The sequence below is a fragment of the Oncorhynchus gorbuscha genome, linkage group LG03 (assembly GCF_021184085.1).
Source record: "Oncorhynchus gorbuscha isolate QuinsamMale2020 ecotype Even-year linkage group LG03, OgorEven_v1.0, whole genome shotgun sequence".
In the NCBI taxonomy this organism is placed as follows: domain Eukaryota; kingdom Metazoa; phylum Chordata; class Actinopteri; order Salmoniformes; family Salmonidae; genus Oncorhynchus; species Oncorhynchus gorbuscha.
In genome coordinates, this window is record NC_060175.1 from 12783416 (window position 1) to 12809367 (window position 25952).

The 25952-nt window shown below is 40.4% G+C and overlaps 2 protein-coding genes across 4 annotated transcripts; both read left to right on the plus strand.

The window, feature by feature from the left end:
• Positions 1–210: 210 nt before the first annotated feature.
• LOC124018506 (ankyrin repeat domain-containing protein 60-like) lies at positions 211–1437 on the plus strand. The gene is made up of 2 exons (XM_046333840.1): positions 211–556; positions 836–1437. The coding sequence occupies exons 1-2, from the start codon at positions 301–303 to the stop codon at positions 991–993; spliced, it is 414 nt and encodes a 137-aa protein (XP_046189796.1). The 5' UTR covers positions 211–300; the 3' UTR covers positions 994–1437.
• A 5091-nt stretch (positions 1438–6528) lies between these two features.
• On the plus strand, positions 6529–22963 carry LOC124025907 (protein-glutamine gamma-glutamyltransferase 2-like). Of its 3 annotated transcripts, none has more exons than XM_046339205.1 (13): positions 6530–6701; positions 10315–10485; positions 11406–11657; positions 12711–12829; positions 13274–13402; positions 16312–16489; positions 16771–16906; positions 16993–17102; positions 17275–17517; positions 17798–18088; positions 18760–18923; positions 19540–19673; positions 20589–22963. In XM_046339205.1, the coding sequence occupies exons 1-13, from the start codon at positions 6692–6694 to the stop codon at positions 20764–20766; spliced, it is 2115 nt and encodes a 704-aa protein (XP_046195161.1). In that variant the 5' UTR covers positions 6530–6691; the 3' UTR covers positions 20767–22963. The 3 variants fall into 3 exon arrangements, with proteins under 3 accessions (XP_046195163.1, XP_046195161.1, XP_046195162.1); XM_046339206.1 differs by having other exon boundaries at positions 13274–13378; XM_046339207.1 differs by lacking the exon at positions 13274–13402 and having other exon boundaries at positions 6529–6701.
• Positions 22964–25952: the final 2989 nt, after the last annotated feature.

The window sequence follows — 25952 nt, forward strand, 5'->3', positions numbered from 1 at the left end:
TTTGTTTGTGTATAAAGTATTTGGCAACAAGAATTTTAAAAATGAACAATCATTTCAGTGGTCTTATCATCATTGCAATAGTAACATAATATCTTTCATGTCAAAAACATAGGCATTTTTTCAACTCTGTGTATGTTACTGTCGCACCTGAGCCGAAAGCGCAACAATGGGACTCTAACGTCTATCACCATAGCAACAGTAATAGTCAGACAACATTCCAAACTGAAGAGAATTCATTAATTCATTCTTTCAGAATTCTAAACCCTCTTTTAATCTGCAAAAATTACTGAGCGCGTTTCTATGAGCAATCCAGTGGCATATTTTTACACCACAAGGAAGAGGATTTCACTTCAGGTACCGAGACCCAAAAGTGCAGTTTACCGTGACCTGTCGAAGAAAGTCAAGTTCAGTCTTGGTGCCAGGCTGCGTGAAACGGGAGAGATGTTCGTTGTGCCCGACTGCCACCACAATATGAGCATCAGAGAGCTAAAAAACACCATGGAATTAGTGGTTGGGATTCCCACAGACTTCCAGAGAGTATGCTACCTGGATAATGGTAAAATAAATACCTTTGACGTCATTTGCTGGTTTAACTGTTGACATATGTTAATGAGAAATGGGGAGATGTTGTCGATTAATTGATTAGATATTTATTCATAGATTTTTAATGGGTTTAATGAAGTTAGAATCACGGACCTTATAAATCTCAAACGTAGGCTAGCAGTGACAGGCCCGTCATGGTGAACATTTTATTGAGGGTGTTTTCCAGTCAGACTAATTATCTAATGATGTGCTTCTCTGACCAGACCTAATGTATACTCTCTCCAACCAACAGGTGACCTATGTGATGACACCACTATCCACTGTAATGACATCGTCCCTGGAACTACTGTCACCCTGATGATCTGGCCTTATGATGGATGGTCTGAGCTTGTGATCGCTGCAGCTACTGGGGATGTATTCAAGGTGATGTGGCTTGAAAGAAGAACCTAGAATAGTCTACAGCAGTCCTACACAGAGACTCTCTATGTCTCAGGTCATTATTGATCATAGTAACAAAAAAAGTAAGGTTCTGAGTGGTGCAGCGGTCTAAGGCACTGCATCTCAGTGCAAGAGGTGTTACTACAGACCCTGGTTCGATTCCAGGCTGTATCACAACCGGCCGGGGTAGGCCGTCATTGTAAATAAGAATTTGTTCTTAACTGACTTGCCTAGTTAAATAAAGGTTAAAAACCATCATCACCTAATAGCAATACTGCATTTCTTTACGAGACTTGCTGAAAGACCCACCATGGACACATGCCTGCTGTGTCGAACGGTTGATTATTTTAAACAATTTACTATTTTTAATTCCTGAAGATGTAACTTTTTGTAGATACCGAGTTTTTCCAGTACGCTGGCAATATCTGTCATGTTAATTTGGCCACGGAAAACATTTGGCTGAAGAAAGCAAAAGTCAAGCCAGTATCTCCTTGTTTCAGTCCGCTGAGGGCATGACAGCTCTGAGAACCGCCATGCGCTGGGGCCAGAGGAAGAGCACCCGGCAGCTCTTCCTCTTCCACTGGCAGGAGCGTGACTCCCAGCTACGTACCTGGCACTGGGGTGCCCATGCCCAGAGATACAGCACCTCCCTGGGGCGCTGTAGCCGTGGGGTGGAGGGCAGGGTGGAAGTGAGGCAGAACACGGCCATGAGGGCCCAGGCAAGGAGGGCGTGGATGGGGGATGCGTGACCAGAGCTGCATGTCAAGAACAGGGCAGATGGCCAAGAGCCTGGTCCTGGAGAGCCATGTACGCAGGATTTTATTCCAGCCCAGCACGAACACACCAGTTCCTAACTAATCTGGATTGAATCGTATGAGCAGTCGGATCATTTGAATCGGATATGTTAGTGTTGGGTTGGAACAAAAGCCTGCTAACAGACAATGTTTCCCCCTTGTTCATTTAGTCAGAAGTTTGCCTACCTCTCCTACGTCGGACGTTGAGTAAGTGTTTTCGCAATGGTTCCGAGCAGCAAAACTCCCTTCATGAAATTATCAAGAAGCAGAAAAGTAGATGAACTGACATTTATAATCAAGATAAACCAGTGAAAAAAAGGTGCAGCAAAAAGGTGTAATCACATTAGTCAGAGATGGGGAATAAGATGTCTTGAGCAACCTGGATGATAGAATGTGACACTGCTTATTGGTGAATACAAGTAGAAACCAGAGAGATGAGAACAAAGTACCTTTAATGTTTAAAGTTTTAATGTTTAAAGTACCTTTACCAGAGAGATAAATCAGAACAATATTGTACAAATATATAAATACTAGAAAAAATGTATATAAATACTGTATGATAAAAGCCAATTCAAAAGGAGTTCAAAACTGTTAAATGGGGAATAAAGTACCTTTAAATCTTAAATGATTGCATTGCTGTCGCACCATCGCAGCAGTGCCTTCGGAAGCCCCTCGACATTTCCACATTTTGTTACTTTACAGCCTTATTCTGAAATTGATTCCATCATTTCCCACCACATCAATCTACATACAATACCCCATAAAGACAAAGCGAAAAAAGGTTTTTAGATTTTTTGCAAATAAATATTTAAAAAATCAGACCCTTTGCTATGAGGCTGTAAATTTAACTCAGGTGCATCCTGTTTCCATTGATCATCCTTGATACAATTTTTCAACTTGATTGGAGTCCACCTGTGGTAAATTCAATTGATTGGAAATTATTTGGAAAGGCACACACCGGTCTATATAAGGTCCCACAGTTGACATTGCGTGTCAGAGCAAAAACCAAACTATGAGGTTGAAGGAATTGTTCCGTAGAGTGCCGAGACAGGATTGTGTCAAGGCAAAGATCTGCGGAAGGGTACCAAAACATTTCTGCAGCATTGAAGGTCCCCAAGAACAGTGGCCTCCATCATTATTAAATGGAAAAGGTTTGAAACCACCAAGACTCTTCTTAGAGCTGGCCACCCGGCCAAACTGAGCAATCGGGGAAGAAGGGCCTTGGTCAGGGAGGTGACCAAGAACCCGATAGTCACTCTGACAGAGCTCCAGAGTTCTGCAGCACTCTACCAATCAGGCCTTTATGCTAGAGTTGCCAGACGGAAACCATTCCTCAGTAAAAGGCACATGACAGCCCGCTTGGAGTTAGCCAAAAGGCTATCTTATTAGATATTTTATTGTCATGTTGCGCGAGTTGGAACTGGTGTTTTTCTGAATCAAATGCTCCAAATAAATGGACATTTTGGAGATATAACGACGGGAATTAATCAAACAAAAGTACCATTTGTGATGTTTATGGGACATATTGGAGTGCCAACAGAAGAAGATCTTCAAAGGTAAGGCATGAATTATATCGTTAGTTCTGAGTTTTGTGTCACGCCTGGCGGGATGAAATATGCTTGTCTGTGTTTGTTTGATGGGGTCCTGTCCTCAGATAATAGCATGGTTTGCTTTCGCTTTAAAGCCTTTTTGAAATCTGACACAGTGGCTCGATTAACAAGAAGTTACGCTTCAATTTGGTGTACTGCACTTGTGATTGTATGAAAGTTAAGTATTTCTAATAATTTTATTTGAATTTGGTGCTCTGCCATTTCACCGGATGTTGTCAAATCGATCCTGTTAAGGGGATTTGATCCCTAAGACGTTTTAAGAGGATCTGCAGAGAATAATGGGAGATACTCTCCAAATACAGCTGTGCCAAGCTTGTAGCGTCATACCCAAGAAGACTTGAGGCTGTAATCACTCCCAAAGGTGCTTCAACAAAGTACAGGGTAAAAGGTCTGAATACTTATGTAAATGTGATATTTAAGTTTTTATTTATTTATACTTTTTTGAAAACCTTTTTTTGCTTTGTCATTATGGGACATTGTGTGTAGATTGATGAGATAAAAAATACTATTTAATACATTTTAGAATAAAGCTTTAATGTAAAATAAATTGGAAAAAGTGAAGGGGTCTGAATACTTTTCAAATGCACTGTACACAGGGGAGTGATGGTCGTATTAATATTTGATGTATCATTTGCCCTGCATAGAAATGTCAATATATTCTTCATGTCAATATATTATCCATGTCAATATATTATCCATGTCAATATATTCTATTGTCAATATATTATCCATGTCAATATATTATCCATGTCAATATATTATCCATGTCAATATATTATCCATGTCAATATATTATCCATGTCAATATCCATGTCAATATATTATCCATGTCAATATATTATCCATGTCAATATATTCTATAATTATTATCCATGTCAATATATTATCCATGTCAATATATTCTACTTGTCAATATATTATCCATGTCAATATATTATCCATGTCAATATATTCTACTTGTCAATATATTATCCATGTCAATATATTATCCATGTCAATATATTATCCATGTCAATATATTATCCATGTCAATATATTATCCATGTCAATATATTATCCATGTCAATATATTATCCATGTCAATATATTCTACTTGTCAATATATTATCCATGTCAATATATTATCCATGTCAATATATTATCCATGTCAATATATTATCCATGTCAATATATTCTACTTGTCAATATATTATCCATGTCAATATATTCTACTTGTCAATATATTATCCATGTCAATATATTATCCATGTCAATATATTATCCATGTCAATATATTCTACTTGTCAATATATTATCCATGTCAATATATTATCCATGTCAATATATTCTACTTGTCAATATATTATCCATGTCAATATATTATCCATGTCAATATATTCTACTTGTCAATATATTATCCATGTCAATATATTATCCATGTCAATATATTATCCATGTCAATATATTATCCATGTCAATATATTATCCATGTCAATATATTATCCATGTCAATATATTATCCATGTCAATATATTCTTTGTCAATATATTATCCATGTCAATATATTATCCATGTCAATATATTATCCATGTCAATAATATATTCTACTTGTCAATATATTATCCATGTCAATATATTATCCATGTCAATATATTCTACTTGTCAATATATTATCCATGTCAATATATTATCCATGTCAATATATTCTACTTGTCAATATATTATCCATGTCAATATATTATCCATGTCAATATATTATCCATGTCAATATATTATCCATGTCAATATATTATCCATGTCAATATATTATCCATGTCAATATATTATCCATGTCAATATATTATCCATGTCAATATATTCTACTTGTCAATATATTATCCATGTCAATATATTATCCATGTCAATATATTATCCATGTCAATATATTATCCATGTCAATATATTCTACTTGTCAATATATTATCCATGTCAATATATTCTACTTGTCAATATATTATCCATGTCAATATATTATCCATGTCAATATATTATCCATGTCAATATATTCTACTTGTCAATATATTATCCATGTCAATATATTATCCATGTCAATATATTCTACTTGTCAATATATTATCCATGTCAATATATTATCCATGTCAATATATTCTACTTGTCAATATATTATCCATGTCAATATATTATCCATGTCAATATATTATCCATGTCAATATATTATCCATGTCAATATATTATCCATGTCAATATATTATCCATGTCAATATATTCTACTTGTCAATATATTATCCATGTCAATATATTATCCATGTCAATATATTATCCATGTCAATATATTATCCATGTCAATATATTATCCATGTCAATATATTATCCATGTCAATATATTATCCATGTCAATATATTATCCATGTCAATATATTCTTCATGTCAATATATTATCCATGTCAATATATTATCCATGTCAATATATCCATGTCAATATATTATCCATGTCAATATATTCTTCATGTCAATATATTATCCATGTCAATATATTATCCATGTCAATATATTATCCATGTCAATATATTCTTCATGTCAATATATTATCCATGTCAATATATTATCCATGTCAATATATTATCCACGTCAATATATTATCCATGTCAATATATTCTTCATGTCAATATATTATCCATGTCAATATATTATCCATGTCAATATATTATCCATGTCAATATATTCTTCATGTCAATATATTATCCATGTCAATATATTATCCATGTCAATATATTCTACTTGTCAATATATTCTACTTGTCAATATATTCTTCATTTCAATATGTTATCCATGTCAATATATTCTACTTGTCAATATATTCTACTTGTCGATATATTATCCATGTCAATATATTATCCATGTCAATATATTCTTGTGTATTTCCTTCAGTCTAGTGTACCTTTTTTGATTTCTCGTGTGTATTAATTTTATATGACATAGTATTACTGCAACTTTGAGGAAGAGCTTGCAAGCAAGCAAGCATTTTACTGTACTGTTTACACCTGCTGTAGTCTGTGCAACTGACATTAAGGTCTGAAAGGCATGACGATTATGATCACTTGCCCAAAAATGTAAAGTAGCTTTTGTTACCAACACACAGGGGAGGAACCAGGAAGACCGTTCTAGTGAAAGGGTGTGTATTTTTCTGTGTGATGTTTGAGACATTCTTATGACACGGGTAGGGCTCCCTTTAAAAGCCCTGGCATCCTTTCATTACTTACACTACTGCAGTACTACAACAAGCAACTGCATCTACTTACCAACACAACCACGTGAGAGACAGCTTCAATGGGTTTTGGTAAGTCAACTAACACTGCTCGTTGCGAGATTTTTGATCAAATTCAGATGCTGAAAACGCTGTCTTTTACATAGAGAACATTTTCAATTATAGTCTAATTCCTAAGTCTATCGTCTTCCGCCTATTTGTTTCTGCATTGTTGTAGTGTAGAGGCTTGTAAATAGTTACATGGAATATGTTATTGTACTTACCTGCAGTATAGCATGATTACTCTTCATGTGTTCATGGTTATTATTGGCATTGGCCTTGACCGTGACCTTGACCTTTCCCCGTTGATGTTATCACCCAGAGTTGTACCTGTTCAATGCAACTCTACCAAAGGAAAAACATATTGAATTACGTGTGGGCATTCCTTGTCAAGTTACTACATATTTTTGGCGACGAGGGTAATACTTGATCGGTATGTACAGGGCAATGTGCTAACTAGCTAAGAAACAGTGGAGGTAGTCAGTCAGCTCGCTAGCTTGTTCAGACTCACCACAATCTAAAGCCTTCAGGGATTGTCCAGAGGTTCAAATTGAACTGCCATTCTCATAAAACAGCTCAGTCTGTTGCTAACTTTGTTGCTGAATTATGTGAGCTCTCTGAACATTGTGAGTTTAGGGCTATGTTAGAGGACATGCTCCGTGACAGGTTAATCTGTGGCATTAATGAGGACAGCATACAGTCTGCTGGGGGAAGCCACACTGACTTTCAAGAGAGCATAGCAACTATCTCAAGGAATGGAGATGGCCACTAATAAAGTAAAACGTACTCAAAAGGCCAGCAGCGTAAGTTGTGCAGTGCATCAGGTGACAAATGAGGTGGCAGGGGAAAGGGGAACAGCGGTGAAATGTTTCAGGAGAACACAGGAGGACACATTATGCAAACAACTGTAAATTCAAGGATACGGTCTGTCACAATTGCAACAAAAAGAGACATTTAGCTAAAATAATTGCAGGGGTCCTAGGATCCACAGGGTGGGCAGACTGAGCAGGGGTCCTAGGAGCCACAGGGTGGGCAGACTGAGCAGGGGTCCTAGGAGCCACAGGGTGGGCAGACTGAGCAGGGGTCCTAAGAGCCACAGGGTGGGCAGACTTAGCAGGGGTCCAAGGAGCCACAGGGTGGGCAGACTGAGCAGGGGTCCTAGGAGTCACAGGGTGGGCAGACTGAGCAGGGGTCCTAGGAGCCACAGGGTGGGCAGACTGAGAAGGGGTCCAAGGAGCCACAGGGTGGGCAGACTGAGCAGGGGTCCTAGGAGCCACAGGGTGGGCAGACTGAGAAGGGGTCCTAGGAGCCACAGGGTGGGCAGACTGAGAAGGGGTCCTAGGAGCCACAGGGTGGGCAGACTGAGCAGGGGTCCTAGGAGCCACAGGGTGGGCAGACTGAGCAGGGGTCCTAGGAGCCACAGGGTGGGCAGACTGAGCAGGGGTCCTAGGAGCCACAGGGTGGGCAAACTGAGCAGGCGTCCTAGGAGCCACAGGGTGGGCAGACATAGCAGGGGTCCTAGGAGCAAGCCACAGGGTGGGCAGACTGGGCAGGGCAAGTTCACAGCAATGAAGCCACAGTCCACAGCGCACCACCTAGAGAGCACAGTGGAGAAGGAAGAGCATTGTTCCTATCTATGCTACAGTGGAGGTAGATGGAAAGCAGATGGGGATGGAGGTTGACACAGGGGCCTCTGCTATCAGTGAGGAGACCTACAAACAATTGTGGGTCTCAAAACAGACTTCTGACCTCACACCAGCAGGGTTTCAGACTGCGTATGTACACCGCGGAGACCATACCATTGCTGGGGCTCTGGCGGTGGACATTGCATACAACAGCCAGGAAGCGAGAGCACGACTCCTGGTGGTAAAAGGCCTAGTTTACTAGTGCGTGACTAGCTCACCAAAATAAAACTGAACTGGGATGAGATAAAACACACACGAGTGACTGAGGATGTCACTTAAAAGTACCCTGAGATTTTCAAAAGATTAACTGGGCACACTACAGGGCACTGCAGTTAAGCTGTTTGTGGATCCTCAGGCCGAGCCCCACTTTCTCAAGCCCAGGACAGTGCCATACGCCATGAAAAAGAAAGTTGAGGATGAGTTGGAGCTGCTGCAGGAAACAAACATCATTACTCCCATTCAGCTTTACCGCTTGTGAGCTCCAATCGTTCCCGTTCTGAAAAGTGATGGCACGGTGCATATATCAAATCAAATTAATTTATATAGCCCTTCTTACATCAGCTGATATCTCAAAGTGATGTACAGAAACCCAGCCTAAAACCCCAAATAGCAAGCAATGCAGGTGTAGAAGCACAGTGGCTAGGAAAAACCAAGCATATGTGTGGCCTACAACCTAACCATCAACAGGGCCTCTAAGCTGGATGCTTACCCGCTGCCGGGGGTGGAGGGCCTGTTTGCGATGTTTGCTGGAGGCAAGACGTTCTCAGAGCTTGTCAAAGATCTACTGCGTCCGGACATCAAAGCACGGGTGGAACGGAAGCAGGAGAAACAAAAAGAGAGACATGACCACCACGCGAGGGAGAGAAAGTTAAAACCCAATGACACGGTCTGCATCCGTAACTTCACAAGCAGCCAATATTGGTTGCCAGGTACCATTCTTTGTCAGAGTGTCCCAGTCTCCTTCGTGGTCAAACTGACTGATGGTCTCGTCATAAGCAGACACCAGGACTACATTTGCCTGCGCTATGACAAAGAAAATTCCACGTTTTCAGACGGAACAAGTGCGGGTGGTAGTATACAAGTGGAAACCCCACAGGAAACACTATTTGAGAAACAGAGCATTCAGTGGTTCCTGCAGAGGGTGATGGACTTCCTCTCACAAACACCCAACCCGCTCCTGTGCCCTCAGACCCAGCTCCACTGGGACCCCAGACTTACCTGTGTCTTGTGGCACACCAGGAGTACAGCGCAGATCACAGTGTAGTCGCAAGCCTCCTGAAAGACCTGTAGTTGAGACTGAGAGCCTTGTGGTGTTAGTGTTTGTTGGAACAGCAGACTTAGTTGAAAATAAATAAGGACTGTCATTTTTTGTTTGTTTACATTTACAGTAACATTAGCAGAAGTTCTAAAGTGTTGAAAAGAAAACACTGATGTGGTTTACTTGTTAATCTTATGTTCTTTTCTCACAGGAGGATTGAAATTAAGGGGGAGAAGTGTTATAGTGTAGACACTACATAAATAATTACATAGAATATGTTATTGTACTTACCTGCAGTATAGCGTGATTACTATTCATGTGGCTGTGTCACTTTGCTGTGTTTGTTTGTACATGGCTGTGCGCCTTTTATTAGGTTGAAAGTAAAGGACAGTAATATTGCGTTGCGTGTGGGCATTCCTTGTCAAGTTACTACATGCTTTATGTATGGTGATAGGCTACAAGAGTTTTCTCTATCGAGTGATCTAAACTAGCCCAACTGACAGTCTGTTTATGCTATGTTGATGTGACAAACATTGGGCAAGACAACGTCAAACACAGAAACAGACAACCACACTAGAAGAAAAAAAAGTTGTAATAATCAGGAAAATTGAAAATATGGATTTTGGCTAAAGGATAATTCAGTTTCAAATGAAAAATATAAATATATTATCTATATATTTATACATTTCTTTCTTTCTTGAAGACGTTGGTAAAGTAGAGCTCCACTGTGAGAAGAACAACAAAGCCCACAACACCAATGACATCTCAGTGAACAGACTGATAGTCAGGAGAGGCCAGTCCTTCCTGGTCACCTTTGACTTCCATGGCTCCTTCAGATCCACAACAGACTTACTGGAGCTGACGGTGGAGACAGGTGAGTTAGAATAGAAAATAGAATAACTTTAATTATCTCTGCTATTTATTAGTGCTGTTTGTATTAGTTTCCCAGATGTTAGTCCTGGACTAAAACACAAGGATGAATCTAGGCTAGGGCAGGGAAACCGGCACTATGTTAGTCCCCTTTGACAAGACAGACACGTGCAGTAATAAAGATATTAAATCTAATCCTTGTATGTGTTGTAGATAACATAGAATTGACCCCAACTCAGCTATCTAAAGACGGAATTGCACCACTGACAGGATTTAAGATACCTCCACTTGTACTGTATATGTACTCCTGACATCAAAGTTACGCTGACAGAAAATGTGAATCTTATTGGACAAATACACAGTGTATAAAACACCTGCTCTTTCCATGAATACCACTACACTATGATCCCTTATTGAATCCACTTCAATCTGTGTAGATGAAAGGGAGGAGACGGGTTAAAGAAGGATTTTTAAGCCTTGAGACAACAGAGACATGGTTTGTGTATGTGTGCCATTCAGAGGGTGAATGGGCAAGACAATAGATTTAAGTGCCTTTGAACAGGGTATGGTAGTAGGTGCCAAGCGCACCAGTTTGAGTGTGTCAAGAACTGCAATGCTGCTGGGTTTTTCACACTCAGTTTCCCATGTGTTTCAAGAATGGTTCACCACCCAAAAGACATCCACAACAGTGAGAAGCATTTGCGTTAACATGGACCAGAATCCCTGAGGAACGCTTTCGACACCATGTAGTGTTCATGCCCCGACGAATTGAGGCTGTTCTGAGGGCAAATGGGGACAACTCAATATTAGGAAGGTGTTCCTAATTCTTTGTACTCCCAGTGTATAGGTCATCACTGTTTCTGAAAGTTTGTCAATTGAATTCCTACTGAAAACAATCCACAACATCCTCCCTTCTCCATCCAGGACCCCAGCCTTCAGAGGCATTGGGGACCAGGTCAGTGTTCGGGCTACCTGAAGGCCGTTGGAAGCGTTCATCCTGGAAGTTCAAGGTTCACCAGGGCTCAGGGCTCCCGGCGGGTTCAATCACCCTGGACATCACCAGCCCAGCAGATGCCCCAGTGGGAGAGTACAGCCTGTCTGTAAAGACCAGCGCCACCACCTCAGTGGGCAGCAGTCTGGGAAAGCTCCTTCTGCTGTTTAATCCCTGGTGCCAAGGTAAAGACAATTCAATTCAAAACAACTTCATTATCCCTCATGGGGAATTCTGGGACAATTAATTCACTTCCTGTGAACGAGATTTGAGAGTATGGTAAAGCATATGTAATACATTATAATGAAGTATAAAGCATTCCTAAAAATGTTAAATAGAACTGTGATAAATTCATATTTTTAATCACATAAAGGACAACAAATGTGGTGAATGCATCAACACAGCCATGGTAACACACAGTCATTATTTGATACAGTATCCAGAGGGTGTCAAATGCTGCATTCCTGAATGTTCTTATCAGTTTAACAGCTGGAAATGGCTAACTTTACAGAGAGTGTTGTAACCCATGTCTCTGTATGGGTTGGAAAGACGCCTCATAACTGTTTTGGGACATAATAGAACACAGATACAAACAATGGGCCACAACATCCAGAGCCACATTATATGAATGACAGTCTGTGGTTATGAATGCGGTTCTCTAATATCAAAATGGTTGCATTGCTTTTGAAACAATGTGATGAGTTCATTGATAGCACAGCCTATTAGCACAGCTTGGTAGCACAGCCTGGTAGCACAGCCTGGTATCACAGCCTATTAGCACTGCTTGGTAGCACAACCTATTAGCACAGCTTGGTAGCATACCCTTGCAGCACAGCCCGGTAGCACAGCCTATTAGCACGGCTTGGTAGCACAGCTTGGTAGCATAGCCTGGTAGCACAGCCTGGTAGTACAGCTTGGTAGCACAGCTTGGTAACACTTCCTGGTAACACTTCCTGGTAACAGCCTGCTAACATCCTGATAATACAGTCTGGTAACATCCTGGTTACACAGTTTGGTAACTCTACATTCTAGCATGGGAGACAGTGGTCATAACACAGTAACAGCATGATAACATGTTAAAGATACTCGCAATTAAAACATTGTCCAGATACCCTTTCATTTAATAATAACAAATAACAATGTATTTTTTATTTATCCTTTATTTAACCATTCAAGTCAGTGGAACAAATTCTTATAATTGATGTTTTAAAATGCCTGTATTTTGTTGCGGGCTGTAGAGGACTGGGTGCATCTACCTGAGGAGGAGGAGAGGCAGGAGTATGTGATGAGAGAACAAGGCCTGGTGTACAAAGGTTCTGACAAATACATCAGCTCTATGGCGTGGAACTTCGGACAGGTACACAGAACAAACAAAGCAGTATTGTACCGTTGAAAAGTACTAGCTAGCTGCTCATAACATATAGGGCTTGTTTCCTGGATACAGATTAAATATATTCCTCAACTAAAAAGCAAACTCAATGGGAGAATCTCCATCCAAATTATTTTTACTCTGGAGAAGTCCAGGACTAATCTGTTGTCCAGGAAACCGACCTCAAGTGTCACACGTTATCTTAGTCTACATGATTAGCTAGAGTCCTGTGTTGTTCCATTGGTAAAGCATGGCTCTTGCAACTCAAGGGTTGTGGGTTTCGATTACCGCTGGAGACCAATACTTACATTGTAAATCGCTCTGGATAAGAGCGTCTGTTAAATGACTAAATTGTAAGTTAGTATAGACAAGACATTTTAGAAATTGTTGTAGGCTTGCTAGCTAACCTGCCCTAATGTATTGTTTCTCCAGTTTGAAGACGATATAGTGGACATTTGCCTGAAGCTGCTTGACGTGAATCCTAAGTGTCTGAGTGACCCCGCCAAGGACTTCTCTGCTCGTTGCAACCCCATCTATGTCAGTAGGGTGGTCAGTGCCATGGTAAGATTGGAGATCTGACCCACACTAGTAACAGTGACAACATTATTGAACCCCACTAGTAACAGTAAACAGGTTTCCATCCAACCTTTATATGCGAGTAAAGTACATGTCAGATAAAACATTTTATGACATTTCATGAAAGTGCTGATGGAAAATGTGGCAGTCAACTTTACGAAGGTTGACAAAACAAAATGCACTAGACAAGGTGGAATGTTTTTGAGTAGGCAAAATTAACTATGAGAGAAATGTTGGTGGAAATGCTTTTATGCGCAAATATCGATTTAATAACCATCATATTGAAGTAAACTTGGAATCACGCAATGACATCTTGTGTGGCTAAACCAACTATGAAATTTCACATGTTCTAGAAGGCATTTCGGCCAAAAAACGTATTTTGATCAAATGTTTACGTTGAAATACTGCTCCTGTGACGTAGTGACGTGCAACATACACCTAGTTTCTTGAAACGAGTCACAATGAATTTAACCTCTCTGATCTACCCATCCCGGATCCGGGATCGTAATCATAGCCTCAAACGAATTAGCATAACGCAGCGGACATAAATACCCCTAGAAACTTTTCCTAATCATGAAAATCGCAAATGAAATATATTCAAACACAAGCTAAGCCTTTTGTTAATCACTCTGTCATCTCAGATTTTCAAAATATACGTTACAGCCAACGCTAGACAAGCATTTGTGTAAGTTTATCATAGCATAATGCTATGCTAGGCTCTGCTGGCAGCAGGCAACATTTTAACGAAAATAAGAAAAGCAACCAAATTAAATAATTTACCTTTGAAGAACTTCGGCTGTTTTCACTCAGGAGACTCCCAGTTAGATAGCAAATGTTCCTTTCTTCCAAAAATGTTATTTTTGTAGGCGAAATAGCTCCCGTTTGTTCATCATGCTTGGCTGAGTAATTGACCGGAAAATGCTACCACTACAAAGCCAAACTTTTTTCAAAATGAGCTACATAATATCGACAGAAACACGGCAAACGTTGTTTAGGATCCATCCTCAAGGTGTTTTTAACATACATATTCGATAATATATCCGTCGAGGCAATTGGTTTCTCATAAGAAGCGATTAGAAAAATGGCTACCTCAGTATTTTACGCAAGATTTTCTGCGGGAGACACCATGTGACCACTTGCTAAATATGCTTCCTTACGGCTATTCTTCAATGGAAATGGGTAAAAAGACGTCACAATGCTGTAGACACCTTGGGGAATACGTAAGCTCATTCGTAGCTCATTCACAGCCATATAAGGAGTCATTGGCATGAGGCGGTTTCAAAAAAATGCGGCACTTCCTGGTTGGATTTTTATCTGGGTTTCGCCTGTAACATCAGTTCTGTGGCACTCACAGACAATATCTTTGCAGTTTTGGAAACGTCAGAGTGATTTCTTTCCAAAGCTGCCAATTATATGCATAGTCGAGCATCTTTTCTTTACAAAATATCTTGTTTAAAACCTGTTGCAGATTGTGGTCCCTGTACAGGAACCAAAATCAGCGGAAATTTCAGAGCGCCACCTGTAGTACTCGATAAAACTCAAACTTTCATTAAAACACACATGCAAGGTACTCAATTAAAGCTACACTCGTTGTGAATCGAGCCAACATGTTAGATATGTAAAATGCTTTTCGGCGAAAGCATGAGAAGCTATTATCTGATAGCATAATTTAAAATTTAAAAAGTTGCCTATAAACTTTTACAAATCACTTCAAACTACTTTTGTAAACCAACTTTAGGTATTAATAAACATTAATAATCTATCAAATTGATCACGGGGCGATCTGTATTCGATAGCAGCAAGTCTTGAAATCATCGTCCATTTTTTCACTTTCATAACTTCCTCCAGTGCACCCCAAGACAGGAAGTGCCTATACGTCATCCCACCAAGGATAAACCAGCAATGAAATGCCAGTACTGGCGACATCGTGTGGAAGCTGTAGGCATTGTAAACGGAACCTCATCTATTTTCTATTGCCTTAGACAATACATTGACTGGCAGATGAATATTTTTTGTGTGTTTTTGGTGAACAGTTTTCCCTGGGATTTTTACTCCTAAACACGTTCTGTTATAGCCACAGACATGATTTAACCAGTTTTAGAGACTTCAGAGTGTTTTCTATACACACATACTTATCATATGCAGATACTATATTCCTGGCATGAGTAGCAGGACGTTGAAATGTTGCGCGATTTTTAACAAAAAGCTGCGAAAAGCTGCAAAAATTTGCATCATCCCTAACAGGTTTAAAACGGGAATGTTTTTCATCCAAAAATTAAAATACTGCCCCATAATGCTTAGCAAAATGTCATCACACACAGCCTTTTATCTGAAAAACAGTCAATTTGATAGAAACACATCTCTGGTGGGAAATTATTTTTAGGATTTTATAATATTCGCCTGAAAATATTGTCGCCAATTGGATGGAAATTCTAGCTTGTGACAACAGTATTGTTGCAACAGTGACCTCATTATTGAACCCCACGAGTAACCGTGACAACATTATTGAACCCCACTAGCAGCCGTGACAACAATAGTGAACCCCACTAGTAACAGTGGCATTCTTTAAATCATCATCAGCACATAGTTCTGTATGAACAGCACAAGAAAATCCATTGGTTCATTTCTGGAACATCATCTGGCCCTGTTCACTATAAATGGGTCCAGTGCCAGTAATTAAGGTGTTGTTACACATATAGGACAGGTTTACCGGACCCAGATTAAATCTAGTCCTGGACTAAAAATAACTTTCCATGCTGAACATGCTTTTTAGTCCAAGGATATGCTCAATCTAGATCCAGGAAAGCAACTACATTTTAGATTGTACCAAAACACATTCACTCAGCCAAATGACAGTTCTGGAATCTAATTGGAACATTCTTTTCCTTGCCCAGATCAACGCTAACGATGACAGAGGTGTCCTGATGGGGCGGTGGGATGGTCAATACGATGGTGGCATGTCCCCCACTCACTGGAACGGCAGTGTGGAGGTACTAAGGAGGTGGCTCAAATATGGTGGTAATCCAGTCAAGTATGGCCAGTGTTGGGTGTTCGCCGCTGTAATGTGCACAGGTAGGCTATCACTGTCCAATCTCTCTTCAATTATTATTTTAGTCAATCAATCAATACCATGGTATTTAAATAGCACTGACTATTGCATGCACTCAGACCCAGGGCTGTGATTGGTTTTTGAGAGGGATGGCAAGATTACCCACCATTTGTGTACGATTCACCTCTGACCAGAGGAGAGAGGCTGGTGTCAATGCCTTTGATGTGTTTATTTTAGTTAACAAATATGCTTTGAACATGCTGTTTCAGTTAACCAGTATGCCTGAAATGTATTTCCATGTCAGTACTGAGGTGTTTGGGAATCCCATGTCGAGTGGTTACCAACTTCCAGTCGGCCCACGACACCGACAAAAACCTGACAATTGACGACTTCTTCTCCGACTATGGAGTCAGACCCAAACAGAGCCCCGACAGTGTATGGTAAGTGCAACGTGAGGTCATTGTGGCTACAGTATGAAGAGTGATGCCAATAGCATGAAGTTTTGAAGACTGTTTTTTCTGCTCAGGAACTACCATGTTTGGGTGGAAGCCTGGATGACACGGCCCGATCTCTCAGCAGGCTCCTTATACGATGGCTGGCAGGCTGTGGACCCCACTCCTCAGGAGAAAAGCACGGGTACGGTCCAACTTCCATCTCATCTCACGCCATCTTACATAATAAAACAGGTTGTATGTATTGTATGTTGTGTTATTGTGCAGATGGTTCTGAGTTTGTATCCTGGGTCTGGGAGACATGAAGGGAACTCCCTGTAATACGCTCATGTTGTTTTCTCTCCCCCCCCCCCCAGGTGTTTACTGCTGCGGCCCTGCTCCAGTCAAGGCCATACTGCAGGGTCACGTTGACCTCAAATATGATGTGCCCTTTGTCTTCGCCGAAGTCAACGCCGACCGTGTAACCTGGATGGTGTTCGCTGACGGCTCCAAGAAAAATATCTTCACGGACAGTGTGTCCGTAGGCCAGAGCATCAGCACCAAGGCAGTGGGCAGTGACAAGAGAGTGGACATCACAGCCAACTATAAACATGCAGAGGGTTGGTATTGAATGAACCGAGAGTCTGACTATATCAAGATTGAACTGTTATCAGTTGATTTCGGAAATAATGCAGCATTGCAAGGGTTATGCCTATCATAAGGGTATAAGTGTATTTTATATATTTGAGATCTACGGTTGGTCTGGGAAAAAGTTCTGTACTTTTTTAAGAGATGAGTCAGAAAGGTGCTGTGTCTACGTGTCACGATAATTCTCCCAGGTGAGTGAGAGCAACTGCTTGAGTCACCAGGTACTCATCCAAAATGTTGCATTTCAAACAGGCACGGAAAAGGAGAGGGATGTGTACAATCAAGCTGTGAAAAGAGTCAATATACCCGAAGAGGATTCAAACGGGATCCATGACGACAAACCTGCTGTTTCCATGAAGATCGTGGAGCTGACCAAGCCGGTCAGCGGCAAAGACATTGACCTCGAGCTTGTACTGAACAGCAATGACAATGAAACTCGGACACTAGTGATCAATGTCAACGTTCAGGCCATGAGATACAACGGGATCCCATCCTCCCAGATACAGACCGAATTGAAAGAACAGAAGCTCCTTCCCAACCAAGGTAGAGTGAAAATGTTTCAAACTCTTTCCATGAGTAGGCCTACAATGTTTAACTAACACAATAGTGCACACAGGGAGGGATTTAGCTATTCACCCTCATAATTCTTGGTCAACATCCTTGGTATGACGTGTATATCAGTCTCAATGATGTTGGTGTGATTCAGGAGTGCATATAGTTAGAGTTTAACTGGTCAATTTAACAAAGCTGTAAAGTCTCATGTATAGCTGCCATAGTGTTGTAGCAAATCAACTGACATTAACTCTTATGGCTGATCAGGTTGCTAATGTTGAACTGAGGACGCTACAGAATGTTAGGGTTGCTAACGTGGTACTGAGGATGATACAGAATGTTAGGGTTGCTAACGTGGTACTGAGGATGATACAGAATGTTAGGGTTGCTAATGTGGTACTGAGGATGATACAGAATGTTAGGGTTGCTAACGTTGTACTGAGGATTATACAGAATGTTAGGGTTGCTAACGTGGTACTGAGGATTATACAGAATGTTAACGTTGCTAACGTTGTACTGAGGATTATACAGAATGTTAGGGTTGCTAACGTTGTACTGAGGATTATACAGAATGTTAAGGTTGCTACTGTTGTACTGAGGACACCACAGAATGTTAGCATTTGTGATACCTTGACAATCAAATGCATTGTCTCTGTTGGCAGATCTGACTATACCCATCCACATCCCCTTCTCTGTGTATGGTGAGAAAATGCAGGAGAGCAACAGCATCAAGGTTTCGGCTGTGGTCACAGACAAGGACAAGAGTGGGGCAGTGTACATCACAGAGAAAGACCTTGTGCCAGAGAGCCCTTTGCTCACCATCAAAGTGAGTACAGCATATTCCCAACATTGTCATTTCGCAGTCTGTCAGATCCTTCAGCCACTCCAATAACCCACTTAGAACAGCTCAACTTTCTCTGAGTGACATTCATTGGGGCCATTAGTGAACGAGCCCCAATGGTTTTTACATACTCTTGGGTTACCATTTTAATTTATAGGTGGCAAACACACTATTTATTTATTTGTTTATTTTTAACCTTGATTTAACCAGGCAAGTCAGTTAAGAACAAATTCTTATTTTCAATGACAGCCTAGGAACAGTGGGTTAACTGCCTGTTCAGGGGCAGAACGACCTTGTCAGCTCAGGGGTTTGAATTTGCAACCTTCTGGTTCCTAGTCCAACTCTCTAACCACTAGGCTACCCTGCCGCCCCAAGCGAGAATAGCAATTTGCAAGGATATTAACGGTTGCCCTGTGAATAAACGTGTTGTGAAGATGAAAATCTAAAGTGTTAGATTGTCATCTGAACAGTTGATCTATTAAATACAACGTCAATATCAGTAACAGCCATTAAACTGGAGATGGGGTTTATTCAGTGTGATAGTTCCAATATAATATACTACTTAACAACTGTTTTTATCTGAATGTGTGTTCTCTTTTAGGCCATTGGATCTGAATTGCAGTATAGTGACATGACGGCAGAGGTTGTGTTTGAGAACCCTCTATCCGAAGGTCTAAGAGACTGCTTCATAACAGTGACCGGCAGTGGCTTGCTGACTGAAACAATGGAAGCCAGGTAGGCCCTGACATTTCTCTGATGTCCTTACTAGCAGGTTTCAGTTTGTCATAAAACCTGAAACCATCCCACTGTGCAAAAACTGGTTGAATAAACATTGTTTCCATGTAATTTCAACCCCAAAAAATCAATGTGATGATGTTGAATGAACATGGAAAACTGATTGGATTTACAAAAAGTCAACTTTTAACCGTTTTTGTTGATTTCTAATTCACATTAGTTGATAACTCAACCAAATGTAAATCAGAACTAGATGTTGAACTGACGTCTGTGCCCTGTGAACTGTGTCCAGATTTGAATCCTGGATGTGGACCCAGTTTTTGCCAAGTGGGATGGATTCAGGTTTTTATTACAAACCAGAACTTTGCTCGTCAAGTTGACAATTTAGCTCTTAATCTCAGAAACCCAGACCTAACATCTCAGGTAATTGTGTAAGATGCTTGATTAGGTTCTGGTGGAAAATGTTTCACCAAAGATACTAATGATACTAGTGAAGGCACCAGTCCCCGAAACAGAAACTCTCAGCCAAGCCACCCTTCTGAAAACTTTCAACTTGAAATCATTGCCTGAAATCATTGCTTGAAACCCCCCACACACACTTTCAGCACCACCTCCACCCGATTCTGATATGTCCAGATATGTAGTGAGGACACCAAAGCACCGGAACTACGGTTCCTTGTTAGTTATGGCATCACAGTCTTTTGACAGATGATTCAATACAATTTATGTTACGTAGTCCGTCCACAAGAGATTATTTAGCTCTTGGCTAAACTAGAAAGTACACGCATTCATGGGCTGTTCATGTGGTTAAAGCTTAGGGATTTTCCATCTGAAATATTTTATACTACCTTGTGTGTTGAAGCTTAGAGATCTAAAGCTTCCTTGAGGTATAATTTATTTCACGTGTCTCCTCAGAATGCCTTTCCTAAAACAAGGACATCGACTACGTGTGAAGATGCCCTTCACTCCATACAGACCCGGTCCTAAGAAGCTAGTGGCCGGCTTCAACTGTGATCAATTCAGGGACATTAAGGCAAGCTGCAATGTGTACATCAAACCGTCACCAGTGTTGCCCCCCCACTGCCGTTGTTAGTAAAGCCCTTGTGAGAATAACTCTAACTCAAATAGGCTCTCCAATGTATACCTTATTTTCCTGTTATATCCTATATCACCCTTTCTGAAAGTATGGGTCGCGACCCTGACCTGTTAATGGTGGGTCGTGACGTGTCAGAGTAAATGTATAAATATGTCATATATGTCACGTGTCAATACTTCACCGGAGAGGGATTTGAACATAAACAACAACAAAAAATTATCAGCATCTGGTTTTTTTTGGTCTGAAATGCTTTCTGGAACATATGAACTTTCATGTTCCTTAATAACAAATGTGTTTGCCATCTGTAAATACTAATACAATTGTGAAATTACGAGCCTAGTTGGTTAAGCCACTGAAAAAGACAGGAACCTTCCCGCTAGCCATGATTGGCTGAGATAATGTAATGGCTGGATATGCCGAGACATGAGTTCGGACTGGTCTGCCATGTAGCACGCTTCTGTCTATAACATGAGCTGGTCAGTATGTGTTGCTCTCCACTGTCTAGAGGAGTGAGTTTTGAAATCAGTGGAATGCCCGGTGTAATTAGAGTATGATAGCTAAGGAGATGGAGAAAATTCTGCCGTTTGATTGCAAATATGCAGAGGAAGTCGAAAAGATAAAACACAGAAAGCTGTTGTGTAAAACACCTGTCTCCGGATTATATCTTCAAACTAAGGGCAACCATGGCTTCCGTGACAGAGAGGGAGAAGCGTTCATTCATGTATTTGGGTAAGAGAGTCTATCTAGCTACAGTACTTTCTCCACATGTTGTTACTTTACAGGCATATTCTAATATGTATTAAATAGCTTTTTCCTTTTTTGGGGAATTAGAATACTTTCCGAAGGCACTGAATATTTTCAGATATTATTCATTCCTAATTTAGTCAGAAATTCGCTTTGATTGCAAGTGAAATACGTTCTGCAATTTATACTGTATTAACCAATTTATATGCATACTGTTAGCTATGATCTGTGTAGTAATATAATTCGTATCTCAGAACCACTTGCATTGGTAGTTATAGCCTAATGTTAGCTAGCTAGCTAGCTAACATTGAAACTGGTTGTTTCTACTACCCTGCAGGTTCATGTAGGGTAGTAACGTTATGAGTTGAGATTCTGGTTAATTGTTTAGCTAAATAGCTAGACTCCACTATTCAAGTAAACATTCCACTACACCTTCTGGATCCTGTGCATGTGACAAATGTTGGTTTTATTTGATATAGTATGTGTTTACCAGAGACGGTAATGTGAAGAACATGACCTGCACCAAAGTCATATTAGGATTTAACGTTAGGTCAATGGGACCGTGTCTAAGTTGTAAAATTCTCTGGTAGAATGTCCTGCTTCTATTTCATCACACTCACAACCGTAAGCTATTTTCTAGTTCTGCTATTTTTGACCCCCAGGCTGTTGATCTCATGCAGCCTGTAGTTTTTGTGTTCATACTTTTTCATAATACCAATGACAAGTTAGATGTCGGACGAAAATATAATTTTTTTATTTTACTAGGCAAGTCAGTTAAGAACAAATTCTTATTTTCAATGTCAGCCTAGGAACAGTGGGTTAACTGTCTGTTCAGGGGCAGAACAACAGATTTGTACCTTGTCAGCTCGGGGGTTTGAACCTGCACCCTTCTGGTTACTAGTCCAACGCTCTAACCACTAGGCTACCCTGCCTCCCCAATGATATTGCTGTGACAACTGTTGATACACGTAGTATAAACCAGCCTTTAATCTTGAAATCTTTGGTTGTTTAGTACATGGCCTCACATGTGAATCCTTAAAGAGATAGGTGAGACTAAGGCTTCAGAGGGTGTGAACGATGCTGAATGGGTGCAGACAAAGAAGAGCTCCTCAATAGTAGTACTGAGGAGGGTCATTGCAAGTTTATCAACTTTTAACGCAGGATTACTTTCCCATTGTTCCTCAACTGTAGTGTATGATGTACCATTTTCTAGCTCAGAGTCTCTACTTTTATCCAATGTAAAAAACACAATTTCATATTTTGCTACATAAGACCGAATCGAGCTGGTAGGTCACACATGAAGATGAAACATGTTCAGGCCTACTGTACATCTTATTGTATAAACAGTCTATGTAATTGTGGTACATCTATTGTTGACTGGTGTGGCTTCTTAATGCATTTTAAATTGTCAAATAAAATCAAATGCATAACTTGTATAAATATCCTGACTAACTTGGTGTTCTTTCAGAATTCAAGTCTGTCACTCAAAGAAAGATTTCCAAACAGGCTTATGCCACTGTTAGTATCTGGCTGTATGTTCCACTAAAATACAAAACATCTGGCTGTATGTCCCACCAAAATACAAAGCATCTGGCTGTATGTCCCACTAAAATACAAAACATCTGGCTGTATGTCCCACTAAAATACTAAAGCATCTGGCTGTATGTCCCACTAAAATACAAAGCATCTGGCTGTATGTCCCACTAAAATACAAAGCATCTGGCTGTATGTCCCACTAAAATACAAAGCATCTGGCTGTATGTCCCACTAAAATACAAAGCATCTGGCTGTATGTTCCACTAAAATACAAAATAAAAGTGATGAAGCCCAAATTAATCTGTAAATATTCATGCACTCATGAAGCAAAATGTTTGTTTGTCAAATATTTGTCTTGCAGTAATGCAATATATCTGCTGTTAAAATGATATAGAGCATGTGTGTACACAAGAGGGAAGAACACACACTTCAGTAACATTCAACAAAGTCCCAGTCCATTGAGCTCAGGGTCAGAGAAAAGACCCCCAGTCCTCTTCACACACCTCTTTGTTTTCATTCACCTCATACACACGTACCCACACTGCCACTCATCGTCTAGCTGGACCCTTGAATCAGAGCTTTGATCTTCTGTAGGTTGTGATCCACAGCAACGTCCAAAAACTGCACCCAGTTCAGGTCTGCTTCTAAACACGTGTGTGTGTGTGTATGTGTGTGTGTGTGCGCGCACGAGTACAAAAAAAGCATGTTTTTCCTTTCCTCATTCTTCCACCTATTAAATTATCTGACTCGTCACCTTGACGGAAAACAAAAGAGGAAACTAACGTGTGTGTGTGTGTGTGTGTGTGTGTGTGTGTGTGTGTGTGTGTGTGTGTGTGTGTGTGTGTGTGTGTGTGTGTGTGTGTGTGTGTGTGTGTGTGTGTGTGTGTGTGTGTGTGTGTGTGTGTGTGTGTGTGTGTGTGTGTGTGTGTGTGTGTGTGTGTGTTTGCGTGTGAGTGAGTGAGTGAGTGAGTGAGTGAGTACAAGCCTGAGTTTAAGTGAACGGTGATGTGATGTCATTATTTCGCTCAAGTGGGTGCAATGTCTGGCTTCCTGCCCACAACCATGATGCAACAGGAACTACTGGCTTTCTGTAGCCTGTTGTTCATCCACTGCCTGTCATTGTACCGTGACAGCAGAAGCCAGTTCTGTCATGTCCTTCCTGAAGAGGATTAATAGATACGCCCTACCAAGTGGATGATTCAGTAGGCGACAGTTAAAAACACAAGTCCCTGTGTGGCTGACACACAGACAAACAGGTGGGTTAAGCAGCACTACTGTACTCACCTGATGATACCCAACACTTCCTTCAGCACCATAGCCAGTTCACACACCTGCAATGATGACAAACAGACAGAGTGTATCGTTCCTAAGTTACTAGTAGGACATGTCATAGAAATAGAATCTATATTGAACAAAAATATAAACACAACGTGTAAAGTGTTGGTTTCATGAGCTGAAATAAAAGATCCCACAATATACAGGGATGTCAAATTGGTTTCCATCCCTGTTTGTGAGCAATTCCCCTTCGCCAAGATAATCCATCCACCTGACAGGTGTGGCATATCAATAAACTGATTAAACAGCATGATCATTACACTGGTGCACCTTGTGCTGGGGACAATAAAAGGCCACTCTAAAATTTGCAGTTTTGTCACACAACACAATGTCACAGAGGTCTCAAGTTTTGAGGCAGCATGCAACTGACATGATGACTGCAGGACTGTCCACCGGATTTGTTGCCAGATAATTGAACATTAATTTCTCTACCATAAGCTGCCTCCAATGTCGTTATAGAGAATTTGGCAGTATGTCCAACATGCCTCACAACCGCAGAGCACGTGTAACAACGCCAACCCAGAACCTCAACATCCGGCTTCTTCACCGCTTGCCATGCGGTACCAGAGAGAACAGTCTATGTCTAGAGTGGCTGGTTAAGTTACCATTTCACTACAACTTCTGTATTCTGTGCATGTGACAAATAAATGTTGGAACATGACCTGCATCAAAGTCATATTAGCATATAACGTTAGGTCAACGAGACCGTGTCCATGTTATCAAATTCTCTGGTAGAATGTCCTGCTTCTATTTCATCACACTCATAACCATTAGCTATTTTCTAGTTCTGCTATTTTTGACCCCCAGGCTGTTGATGTCATGCAGCCTGTAGTTTTTGTGTTGAAACTTTTTCATAACAACAATGACAAGTTTGATGTCGGACGACAATAGAATGTTCATGATGTCATGGCGAAAACTGTTGATACACGTAGTATAAACCAGCCATTCGTCTGGAAATCTTTGGTTATTTAGTACATGGCCTCACATGTGAATCCTTAAAGAGATAGGTGAGACTAAGGCTTAAGAGGGTGTGAACGATGCTGAATGGGTGCAGACAAAGAAGAGCTCTCCTAGTAGGTTTACCAAAACATTCAAGGACCATTTTCTCAAAAGTGACATAACAAGTTTATCAACTTTCAAAGCAGAATTACTTTCCCATTGTTCCTCAATTGTAGTGTATGATATACCACTTTCTAGTTCTGAGTCTATACTTTTATCCAATGTAAAAAACACAATGTCATATTTTGCTACTTTAGACCGAATCGAGCTGGTAGGTCACACATGAAGATGAAACATGTTCAGGCCTACTGTACATCTTACTGTATAAATTATTGTTGACTGGTGTGGCTTCTTAATGCATTTTAAATGGTCAAATCAAATCAAATGCATAACTTGCATAAATATCCTGATTAACTTATTGTTCTTTCAGAATTCACGTCTGTCACTCAAAGAAAGATTTCCAAACAGGTGTAACAGTATAATTTTAAACCGTCCCCTCGCCCATACCCGGGCGTGAACCAGGGACTTTCTGCACACATCAACAACAGTCACCCACGAAGCATCGTTAC